At 36.0% G+C, this 13,244-nt stretch overlaps 1 protein-coding gene across 1 annotated transcript; it reads right to left on the minus strand.

Moving 5' to 3' along the window:
• Positions 1 to 1,292: 1,292 nt before the first annotated feature.
• Positions 1,293 to 2,231, minus strand: LOC128638871 (olfactory receptor 6N2-like). The gene has a single exon (XM_053690999.1). It carries the CDS (start codon positions 2,229 to 2,231, stop codon positions 1,293 to 1,295), a length of 939 nt encoding a protein of 312 aa, XP_053546974.1.
• Between the last annotated feature and the right edge of the window lie 11,013 nt (positions 2,232 to 13,244).

A 13,244-nucleotide genomic window follows, 5' to 3' on the forward strand; every position in this document is an offset into this window, starting at 1 on the left:
TTTGTGCCACAGCGATAAGGGGTTTATGGTGAGGGTTTGCGCTCATTGGGTTTACCACTCATATTATTAGTTGAAAGTAAACGTGATTGCTTGGGCACAATCACGATTTATGCTAGAATGATTACCGTGACTTCAGAGCTCTGGTTAGCTGTTTCCCAAAACTAAAAAGTTGCACAAAAAAAGATCATAAAAACATTACAAAGTATAGTTACACTCATAAAAACACTATCTAATAAAAATGATTTAAAAAACATATTGCACGCAAAGGTTATAAAGGCTCAAAGATAAGAGGTCTCAGGTGTAAAAACAAAAAAGGCAGGCAAAGCACTTTAGAGACACATACATATACATGTCTAAAAATGGATATGGATATATATATGTCTATATATGTGTACATATGTATTTACAGACATATATACACATATAAACACATAAATACATATGTACATATGTATAAATATATATATATATATATATATATATATATATATATATATATATATATATATATATATGTGTGTGTGTGTGTGCATTGGACCCCTTTGCAGTTAAGTAGATGAAAACATGTAAAACTATATTTATGCAACATTCATTTTTAATTAAGTGTTATAGTGTGTAGTTACTGTAAATATTTCACATTCCAATGTTCTGCACATAGCAGAATATGTTCTATGTATTTCTAAATAGATATTCCTATATATATATATATATATATATATATAATCATATATATATATATATATATATATATATATATATATATATATATATATATATATATATATATATATATATATAGGTATAGACATATATTATACAACAATATTACCAGATGTATGTGGAAATATGTATTTAGGAAAAAATAGAACATATACTGTTATCTGCAAAACATCAGAATGTCAAATATTCATATTTTCATGTCGGGTTTTGCCCAAATGAGAATATTTAATCAGGATTGTGCGAGAATGGGGTGTTAGGTTTTTTTCCACTTTTTTTATCTATTGACTTCTATGGGGGAATACGTGAATGCGCAGGCAATATTCTAACTTCAGCTTTTTGCACTTGTGGGGTTAGCGCAAGAGCAAAACTGTTTACTTTCATCTCATAATACGAGCGCAACCCAGCAAGCACAAAAAGCTTACTTCTAGCGCAATTAACGTTCAACTGAAAGCGTTTATTTGCGCTGTCGTTAACATTCAAGTAATTATCAAATGATTGTGATCAACCCATTAATATTTAAATATCATAAAAGAAAAACAAAATTAGCTAAATCCAACCCAGTTTTACTCACATCAGTGATATACTCTACTCTTGGATAAGCTTCTCTTAACTGCAACTCTAATCTCTTTGTTTCTTAGACTGTAAATAATTGGATTGAATATAGGCGTAAGCACAGAGTACATAACAGCCAGTACACGATCATAATACAAAGAGTAACTTTTTGTGAGTCTTACATACATAAAGATAATACAGCTAAAAAATACTAGCACTACTGACAAATGGGAAACACAAGTAGAGAAAGCCTTTATACGTCCTTCTGAGGTTCTTATTTTCATGACAGCTACAATAATCTTAATATAGGAAATTATTATAAAAAATAAAGTCACCAAAATAATGAAGCTATTTATTACAAAATCTACAAGGACATTAACAGTTGTATCAGTACAAGCCAAACTTAGCAGTGGTGGAAAATCACAAAATATATGCTGAATTTCATTACTGTCACAGAAAGGAAGTTTGGAAATTAATAAAACTTCAGAGAGTGGACACAAGAAACCACAAGTAAAGCAAGTGGCCACTAATAAAATAGTAAGTTTATTAGTCATGATAGTGGAATAGCGCAATGGATGACAAATCGCTAAGTAGCGGTCATATGCCATAGCAGTGAGAAGATAACACTCACTAGCTCCTAAAGAATGGAAAAAATAAGTCTGCAAGAGGCAGTTAGTAAAGGATATACTTTTCCTTGTCTTTAGTAAGTTTATTAACATCTTTGGAATAGTAACTGCAGTGTACCAGATCTCAAGGAAAGACAATATTCCAACAAAGAAATACATAGGGATGTGCAGACGTGTGTCTAGACGTATTGTCATAAACACCAGTACATTTCCAGTAATCATAAGGAGATAAATAAGAAGAAGACAAGCGAAAAGTATTGAACCATATCTATACAAAGTCGGAAATCCTACAAGGATGAACTCAGTTGCTTTAGTTTTGTTCCCATGTTCCATGCTTGTATCTGAAGTAGAAAAATATAAAAACAGAAAGAAATAATGTCAACAAGTGTTTTTGCTTAGAGATCTTACATAAGTTTTAGAAATGTTATCTTTATGAGCAGAATGGATAACAAATACTTTTTCAATTATTTGTTCTAGGTTTTATGTGATGTATTTTGCATTAGTGGACATTGTCAACATTTGATTCAATTATTGCCTCTGGTAATATGAGCCATTTGTCTACACAATAAGATGGTAACACAATTTATGACTGGATATCTATATACTCATATTACAACATAGATCCTCATAGTATGTCATGAAACCATCATTTATATTTAAAATCGCCGTGTAGGATGTTAGGTTTAAAAACATGTTGACTAACTTGTTATCTGATATCGGTTTTGCACACGGTATGTCTATGATCATTTTGTCTTTTTGTGTAAAAATCTCTTTTATACCAAATAATGAAGATAGCGTTAAGATAATAAAGCTATGCCTTCTTTTAGATTTTGCTGAAAAATATGTTCTTAAAAAAGTTTCAATAATGTTCTAATTACTTTTATATATATATGCTCTTAATAAAGGTGGTTGATCCATTGAAACACATTGAGCTTTTTAATTGATTTTATTAAAAGTTGTTTGAAGATATATTTGTTGAGAGTCTTCAATAAAACAAGCATGGAACCTACATCGGCTTCCTAATGAGTATATTCCTTTCGTGCAGATTGGGTGAAAAACGTTATTGTCCCTTTAGACCGATGCTTCATAACTTCTGTTTCCGGCGAGCCAAACAAGGGGCATCAAGTTCCATACGGTGCTTGGTAGATCGGCCCCTAAGCCTCGGTACTTATTGAGTTATTTGACGGTTTTCTAATCATGTTTCCACGTCTTACTTCTGATGGTGGTTATCTCATTAAGCAAGATTCCTTTTATTAAAGGGAAAAGCCCATTTTATTTTTTTTCATATTTCAGATAAAGCATATAATTTTAAACAACTTTAAATGGGATTTCAAAGAGAATTATTTGCCATCTTGTTTTGTTTGTTACTAATCAAGATGGGGTTTAAAAAAAGAAATTAAAAAAACATGATTCATTTTTGTGGCTACATTATTGCAATTGAGAAAACCGTATCACGTAGTGGTGTCATAATTTACAGTGTGAGAACTGTTAAAATCCCATTTTAAAAGACAAGTTGCTACCATTTCCTTCTAATATAAACCAGTAGTTTTCTTCTTGATTTCAGGTGTGTATCTCACAAAACCAGAAGCCCTTTCTCAATCAATAATTGGAAATAATAAAAAAAAATCTACAAGACTGAGCAGCGAGTTTCATTTCCTTGATAAAGCCAAGATCTGTGAAGTTGAAAACTCTGCGCCCCCCACCCAGATAAGCTGCCTGCAAGCACAGCTAAATAAATGACAGATTGACCTTGCAATGCTTAAAAATGATATTTATTGAGAAAGGATAATCTAAGAAACCAGAAATGTTATGTTTGAATGAGATCTTCCACTGTTGTATTGAAGTTTACTTTCTTTATTTTTTTAAAGGTATGTGACACATAAAACTTAATGCAGTTAAGGATACACAAATCCAGATTGTTTCTCCTTTATGTATGAACTTTAACATGTGTTAACAACTGCCAGTAGTGTGTTTGGAGCTGGTAAATTGAGATACTTTCCTGACCTTTTTGAACGCTTGATAAGTCCTTTAGTAGTTTTCTACTGTATAATGTAATTACATTCGATCGGGTTGATTTCTGTCCGCGGCCTCAGAGGAGGTGGACAAGTTATGGAGCAGCTGTCTTTAGACAAGGGGCATCAAGCTCCATACGGAGCTTGATAAATATGCCTATAAACTTAACCACATTGTCTCAAACCTGTCTGCACAATTAACCTTAACCACACTGACATCACCTCCTGCCACAATTAACCAACTACTACGTTCTCCCATAACCATTTACTATAATTGATGTCTCCATCCCTCTCCTAACTATTAATCCTAACTTTGACCTCTCCACAATCATTAACAACAAAAACTTTACAACAACAAAAACTTCACACCTGCAATTATCTGGCACACCATCACAAACCCCCTTAACACTAATCCTTTTACATCAAAACACCTCCTCTTCATGATGGTCCATCACTAATGCCTCTTCTATGTGACCCCTGCCCACCCTGTCCAAACATCCACAATACTTCATCCCCATAAATTACTTTAAGAACAAAAATCATAGATACAAATAAATAAGAAAACATTTGCTTCTTGTTCCTGAAGCCCTTGGGGTATTCAGACTCTACTGTTAATCAATAAATGAGTCCTCTTTTATCTACACAATTTAAACACATGTAAACCCTCTTGACTGATTAATTTTGTTAACCAATCAGACTCAGGAATGGGGCTGCTTATTTTTTACAGTAAATCTGTATAATCACAATCCTAATTGGATTAACCAAACAAGATTGTTAAAATTTCTATAAATAGAGGAAGAACCACTTAGAACACACTGAGGGCCAGATTCCAAGTGGCACACTATTTATTTGTGTTCCTCTCAAGCGGTAACTTCATTCAAAGTAATAAATTAGTGTAGCCTCATTAGTGCTCGTATTAAGTTAAAAGTAAAAAGTTAGTACTCGAGTGAAAGACAAACTAATTTGAAGACTTTTATATAGATCAACTGTGCTAAAGCCAATAGTGCGTTAGAAATACATTACATTCCTATGTTCTTTACATTGAAGAAAATATTCTTTTTTATTTTTTAATAGATATTTTGAAAAATATATTTCTATACCTATATATCTATATATACATTCACAGAAATAGATAGATAGATCAATAGAAAGATAATATATATTTTTTACAGATGTATATGTACATTTCTATTGTCAAGAAGATAGGAATGTGAAGTAACACATTAAAACATATTAAAAATGAATAAAAATGATATTGCATATTTCAAACTGGGAAGGGCTCAGTATATACTGTGGGGCACATGTGCATTTATGTTTTTATATGTGTAAATATATGTATTTGTGTGTATATGCATATTTACATCTATAAACACATACTCATATACACACACATATACTGTATATATGTTTATATATATATATATATATATATATATATATATATATATATATATATATATACACACACATAAACTCATACAGTTATTGAGACAAAAATAAATAATGAGTACACCCCTCACATTTTTGTAAATATTTTATTATATCTTTTCATGTGACAACACTGAAGAAAACATAATTTATGTAAGAACTTACCTGATAAATTCATTTCTTTCATATTAACAAGAGTCCATGAGCTAGTGACGTATGGGATATACATTCCTACCAGGAGGGGCAAAGTTTCCCAAACCTTAAAATGCCTATAAATACACCCCTCACCACACCCACAAATCAGTTTAACGAATAGCCAAGAAGTGGGGTGATAAGAAAAAAAGTGCGAAGCATATAAAATAAGGAATTGGAATAATTGTGCTTTATACAAAAAAATCATAACCACCACAAAAAAGGGTGGGCCTCATGGACTCTTGTTAATATGAAAGAAATGAATTTATCAGGTAAGTTCTTACATAAATTATGTTTTCTTTCATGTAATTAACAAGAGTCCATGAGCTAGTGACGTATGGGATAATGACTACCCAAGATGTGGATCTTTCCACACAAGAGTCACTAGAGAGGGAGGGATAAAATAAAGACAGCCAATTCCTGCTGAAAATAATCCACACCCAAAATAAAGTTTAACAAAAAACATAAGCAGAAGATTCAAACTGAAACCGCTGCCTGAAGAACTTTTCTACCAAAAACTGCTTCAGAAGAAGAAAATACATCAAAATGGTAGAATTTAGTAAAAGTATGCAAAGAGGACCAAGTTGCTGCTTTGCAGATCTGGTCAACCGAAGCTTCATTCCTAAACGCCCAGGAAGTAGATACTGACCTAGTAGAATGAGCTGTAATTCTCTGAGGCGGAATTTTACCCGACTCAACATAGGCAAGATGAATTAAAGATTTCAACCAAGATGCCAAAGAAATGGCAGAAGCTTTCTGGCCTTTCCTAGAACCGGAAAAGATAACAAATAGACTAGAAGTCTTACGGAAAGAATTCGTAGCTTCAACATAATATTTCAAAGCTCTAACAACATCCAAAGAATGCAACGATTTCTCCTTAGAATTCTTAGGATTAGGACATAATGAAGGAACCACAATTTCTCTACTAATGTTGTTGGAATTCACAACTTTAGGTAAAAATTCAAAAGAAGTTCGCAACACCGCCTTATCCTGATGAAAAATCAGAAAAGGAGACTCACAAGAAAGAGCAGATAATTCAGAAACTCTTCTAGCAGAAGAGATGGCCAAAAGGAACAAAACTTTCCAAGAAAGTAATTTAATGTCCAATGAATGCATAGGTTCAAACGGAGGAGCTTGAAGAGCTCCCAGAACCAAATTCAAACTCCAAGGAGGAGAAATTGACTTAATGACAGGTTTTATACGAACCAAAGCTTGTACAAAACAATGAATATCAGGAAGAATAGCAATCTTTCTGTGAAAAAGAACAGAAAGAGCGGAGATTTGTCCTTTCAAAGAATTTGCGGACAAACCCTTATCTAAACCATCCTGAAGAAACTGTAAAATTCTCGGTATTCTAAAAGAATGCCAAGAAAAATGATGAGAAAGACACCAAGAAATATAAGTCTTCCAGACTCTATAATATATCTCTCGAGATACAGATTTACGAGCCTGTAACATAGTATTAATCACGGAGTCAGAGAAACCTCTTTGACCAAGAATCAAGCGTTCAATCTCCATACCTTTAAATTTAAGGATTTCAGATCCGGATGGAAAAAAGGACCTTGTGACAGAAGGTCTGGTCTTAACGGAAGAGTCCATGGTTGGCAAGATGCCATCCGGACAAGATCCGCATACCAAAACCTGTGAGGCCATGCCGGAGCTATTAGCAGAACAAACGAGCATTCCCTCAGAATCTTGGAGATTACTCTTGGAAGAAGAACTAGAGGCGGAAAGATATAGGCAGGATGATACTTCCAAGGAAGTGATAATGCATCCACTGCCTCCGCCTGAGGATCCCGGGATCTGGACAGATACCTGGGAAGTTTCTTGTTTAGATGAGAGGCCATCAGATCTATCTCTGGGAGCCCCCACATTTGAACAATCTGAAGAAATACCTCTGGGTGAAGAGACCATTCGCCCGGATGCAACGTTTGGCGACTGAGATAATCCGCTTCCCAATTGTCTACACCTGGGATATGAACCGCAGAGATTAGACAGGAGCTGGATTCCGCCCAAACCAAAATTCGAGATACTTCTTTCATAGCCAGAGGACTGTGAGTCCCTCCTTGATGATTGATGTATGCCACAGTTGTGACATTGTCTGTCTGAAAACAAATGAACGATTCTCTCTTCAGAAGAGGCCAAAACTGAAGAGCTCTGAAAACTGCACGGAGTTCCAAGATATTGATCGGTAATCTCACCTCCTGAGATTCCCAAACTCCTTGTGCCGTCAGAGATCCCCACACAGCTCCCCAACCTGTGAGACTTGCATCTGTTGAAATTACAGTCCAGGTCGGAAGAACAAAAGAAGCCCCCTGAATTAAACGAAGGTGATCTGTCCACCACGTTAGAGAGTGTCGAACAATCGGTTTTAAAGATATTAATTGATATATCTTCGTGTAATCCCTGCACCATTGGTTCAGCATACAGAGCTGAAGAGGTCGCATGTGAAAACGAGCAAAGGGGATCGCGTCCGATGCAGCAGTCATAAGACCTAGAATTTCCATGCATAAGGCTACCGAAGGGAATGATTGAGACTGAAGGTTTCGACAAGCTGTAATCAATTTTAGACGTCTCTTGTCTGTTAAAGACAGAGTCATGGACACTGAATCTATCTGGAAACCCAGAAAGGTTACCCTTGTTTGAGGAATCAAAGAACTTTTTGGTAAATTGATCCTCCAACCATGATCTTGAAGAAACAACACAAGTCGATTCGTATGAGACTCTGCTAAATGTAAAGACTGAGCAAGTACCAAGATATCGTCCAAATAAGGAAATACCACAATACCCTGTTCTCTGATTACAGACAGAAGGGCACCGAGAATCTTTGTGAAAATTCTTGGAGCTGTAGCAAGGCCAAACGGTAGAGCCACAAATTGGTAATGCTTGTCTAGAAAAGAGAATCTCAGGAACTGATAATGATCTGGATGAATCGGAATATGCAGATATGCATCCTGTAAATCTATTGTGGACATATAATTCCCTTGCTGAACAAAAGGCAATATAGTCCTTACAGTTACCATCTTGAACGTTGGTATCCTTACAAAACGATTCAATAATTTTAGATCCAGAACTGGTCTGAAGGAATTCTCCTTCTTTGGTACAATGAAGAGATTTGAATAAAACCCCATCCCCTGTTCCGGAACTGGAACTGGCATAATTACTCCAGCCAACTCTAGATCTGAAACACAATTCAGAAATGCTTGAGCTTTCACTGGATTTACTGGGACACGGGAAAGAAAAAATCTCTTTGCAGGAGGTCTCATCTTGAAACCAATTCTGTACCCTTCTGAAACAATGTTCTGAATCCAAAGATTGTGAACAGAATTGATCCAAATTTCTTTGAAAAAACGTAACCTGCCCCCTACCAGCTGAACTGGAATGAGGGCCGTACCTTCATGTGAACTTAGAAGCAGGCTTTGCCTTTCTAGCAGGCTTGGATTTATTCCAGACTGGAGATGGTTTCCAAACTGAAACTGCTCCTGAGGATGAAGGATCAGGCTTTTGTTCTTTGTTGAAACGAAAGGAACGAAAACGATTGTTAGCCCTGTTTTTACCTTTAGACTTTTTATCCTGTGGTAAAAAAGTTCCTTTCCCACCAGTAACAGTTGAAATAATAGAATCCAACTGAGAACCAAATAATTTGTTTCCCTGGAAAGAAATGGAAAGTAGAGTTGATTTAGAAGCCATATCAGCATTCCAGGTCTTAAGCCATAAAGCTCTTCTGGCTAAGATAGCCAGAGACATAAACCTAACATCAACTCTAATAAAAAAATGGCATCACAGATGAAATTATTAGCATGCTGGAGAAGAATAATAATATCATGAGAATCACGATTTGTTACTTGTTGCGCTAGAGTTTCCAACCAAAAAGTTGAAGCTGCAGCAACATCAGCCAATGATATAGCAGGTCTAAGAAGATTACCTGAACATAGATAAGCTTTTCTTAGAAAAGATTCAATTTTTCTATCTAAAGGATCCTTAAACGAGGTACCATCTGACGTAGGAATGGTAGTACGTTTAGCAAGGGTAGAAATAGCCCCATCAACTTTAGGGATTTTGTCCCAAAATTCTAACCTGTCAGGCGGAACAGGATATAATTGCTTAAAACGTTTAGAAGGAGTAAATGAATTACCCAATTTATCCCATTCCTTGGAAATTACTGCAGAAATAGCATTAGGAACAGGAAAGACTTCTGGAATAACCGCAGGAGCTTTAAAAACCTTATCCAAACGTATAGAATTAGTATCAAGAGGACTAGAATCCTCTATTTCTAAAGCAATTAGTACTTCTTTAAGTAAAGAGCGAATAAATTCCATCTTAAATAAATATGAAGATTTATCAGCATCAATCTCTGAGATAGAATCCTCTGAACCAGAAGAGTCCAAAGAATCAGAATGATGGTGTTCATTTAAAAATTCATCTGTAGAGAGAGAAGATTTAAAAGACTTTTTACGTTTACTAGAAGGAGAAATAACAGACAAAGCCTTCTTTATGGATTCAGAAACAAAATCTCTTATGTTATCAGGAACATTCTGCACCTTAGATGTTGAGGGAACTGCAACAGGCAATGGTACATCACTAAAGGAAATATTATCTGCTTTAACAAGTTTGTCATGACAATTATTACAAACAACAGCTGGAGGAATAGCTACCAAAAGTTTACAGCAGATACACTTAGCTTTGGTAGATCCAGCAGGCAGTGGTTTTCCTGTAGTATCTTCTGGCTCAGATGCAACGTGAGACATCTTGCAATATGTAAGAGAAAAAACAACATATAAAGCAAAATAGATCAAATTCCTTATAAGACAGTTTCAGGAATGGGAAAAAATGCCAGACATCAAGCTTCTAGCAACCAGAAGCAAATGAAAAATGAGACTGAAATAATGTGGAGACAAAAGCGACGCCCATATTTTTTAGCGCCAAATCACATTATTTGGCGCCTAAATGCTTTTGGCGCCAAAAATGACGCCACATCCGGAACGCCGACATTTTTGGCGCAAAATAACGTCAAAAAATGACGCAACTTCCGGCGACACGTATGACGCCGGAAACGGAAAAGAATTTTTGCGCCAAAAAAGTCCGCGCCAAGAATGACGCAATAAAATGAAGCATTTTTAGCCCCCGCGAGCCTAACAGCCCACAGGGAAAAAAGTCAAATTTTTGAGGTAAGAAAAATATGATAATTCAATGCATAATCCCAAATATGAAACTGACTGTCTGGAAATAAGGAAAGTTGAACATTCTGAGTCAAGGCAAATAAATGTTTGAATACATATATTTAGAACTTTATAAATAAAGTGCCCAACCATAGCTTAGAGTGTCACAGAAAATAAGACTTACTTACCCCAGGACACTCATCTACATGTTTGTAGAAAGCCAAACCAGTACTGAAACGAGAATCAGTAGAGGAAATGGTAAATATAAGAGTATATCGTCGATCTGAAAAGGGAGGTAAGAGATGAATCTCTACGACCGATAACAGAGAACCTTATGAAATAGACCCCGTAGAAGGAGATCACTGCATTCAATAGGCAATACTCTCTTCACATCCCTCTGACATTCACTGCACGCTGAGAGGAAAACCGGGCTCCAACTTGCTGCGGAGCGCATATCAACGTAGAATCTAGCATAAACTTACTTCACCACCTCCCTTGGAGGCAAAGTTTGTAAAACTGATTTGTGGGTGTGGTGAGGGGTGTATTTATAGGCATTTTAAGGTTTGGGAAACTTTGCCCCTCCTGGTAGGAATGTATATCCCATACGTCACTAGCTCATGGACTCTTGTTAATTACATGAAAGAAATTACACTTTACTAAAATGTAAAGTAGTGAGTGTACAGCCTGTATAACAGTGTAAATTTGCAGTCCTCTCAAAATAATTCAACACACCGCCATTAATCTCAAAACCATTGGCAACAAAAGTGAGTACACCCCTAAGTGGAAATATCCAAATTGGGCCCAAAGTGTCAATATTTTGTATGGCTACCATTATTTTCCAGTACTTCCTTAACCTACTTGAGCATGGAGTTCACCAGAGCTTCACAGGTTGCCACTGGAGCCCTCTTCCACTCCTCCATGACGACATCAAGGAGCTGGTGAATGTTAGAGACCTTGCGCTCCCCACCTTCCATTGAGGATGCCCCACAGATGCTCAATAGGGTTTAGGTCTGGAGACATGTTTGGCCAGTCCATCACCTTTACCCTCAGCTTCTTTAGCAAGGCAGTGGTCGTCTTGGAGGTGTGTTTGGGGTCGTTATCATGTTGGAATACTGCCCTGCGGCCCAGTCTCCAAAGATAGGGGATCATGCTCTGCTTTAGTATCTCACAGTACATGTTGGCATTCATGGTTCCCTCAATGAGCTGTAGCTCCCCAGTGCCAGCAGCACTCATGCAGGCCCAGACCATGACACTCCCACAACCATGCTTGACTATAGGCAAGACACACTTGTCTTTGTACTCCTCACGCTTTATCTTGGTCTCATCCATGTCCTTAGTCTGCATGTCTTCAGCAAACTGTTTGTGGGCTTTCTTGTGCATCATCTTTAGAAGAGGCTTCCTTCTGGGATGACAGCCATGCAGACCAATTTGATACAGTGTGCGGCGTATGGTCTGAGCACTGACAGGCTGACCCCCACCCCTTCAACCTCTGCAACAATGCTGGCAGCACTCATAGGTCTATTTCCCAAAGACAACATCTGGATATGATGCTAAGCACGTGCACTCAACTTCTTTGGTCGACCATGGCGAGGCCTGTTCTGAGTGGAACCTGTATGTGAAACCACTGTATGGTCTTGCCCACCATGCTGCAGCTCAGTTTCAGGGTCTCTTGGCATCATCTTATAGCCTAGGCCATCTTTATGTAGAGCAGCAATTCTTTTTTTCAGATCCTCAGAGAGTTCTTTGCCATGAGTAAGGATGGGCGAATGTGTTTATATCCGAATTCGAATGTTAGAACAAATGTTATTGTAGAAATTGGATTTACATAATAGAATGTTGATAAGAACAAATATTCTTAAAAATTCGATTTTCGAATGTTATTTACAGTTCTCGAATGTCACATTCGAATTCGAATGTCACATTCAAATTCGAATGTTACATTCGAATATCACATTCGAATTCGAATATTACATTTATAAAACACAATTGTAGACTAGAAACACTATTTCGAATGTCACATTCGAATCGAATATCACATTCGAATTCTAATATTACATTTATAAAACACAGTATTAGACTAGAAATACTATTTCAAATTCGAATGTCACATTCAAATCGAATATCACATTCGAATTGAATATCACATTTAAAACACAGTATTGGACTAGAAATACTATTTCAAATTCGAATGTGACATTTCAATTCGAATGTAGCATTCAAATTCGAATATTACATTTATTATGTTGTAGACTAGAAATACTATTTCAAATTTGAATGTCACATTCGAATTCGAATGTCACATTCGAATTCGAATATTACATTTCGAAATTGAATGAATACATAGCTAAACATTCTATTATTCGAACGAATATTTTCGAATTTTATTGAAAAATTCGAAAAACGAAAATTCGAAAATAGAATGTTAGAATGTTATATAAACATTCAAAATTCGATTAGAACGAACAATTCGTTTTAAATTTCGAATTTTCAGAAACATTCGCCAATCCCTAGCCATGAGGTGCCATGTTGAACTTCCAGTGACCAGTATGAGAGAG

Source organism: Bombina bombina, chromosome 8 (assembly GCF_027579735.1).
Source record: "Bombina bombina isolate aBomBom1 chromosome 8, aBomBom1.pri, whole genome shotgun sequence".
Taxonomy (NCBI): domain Eukaryota; kingdom Metazoa; phylum Chordata; class Amphibia; order Anura; family Bombinatoridae; genus Bombina; species Bombina bombina.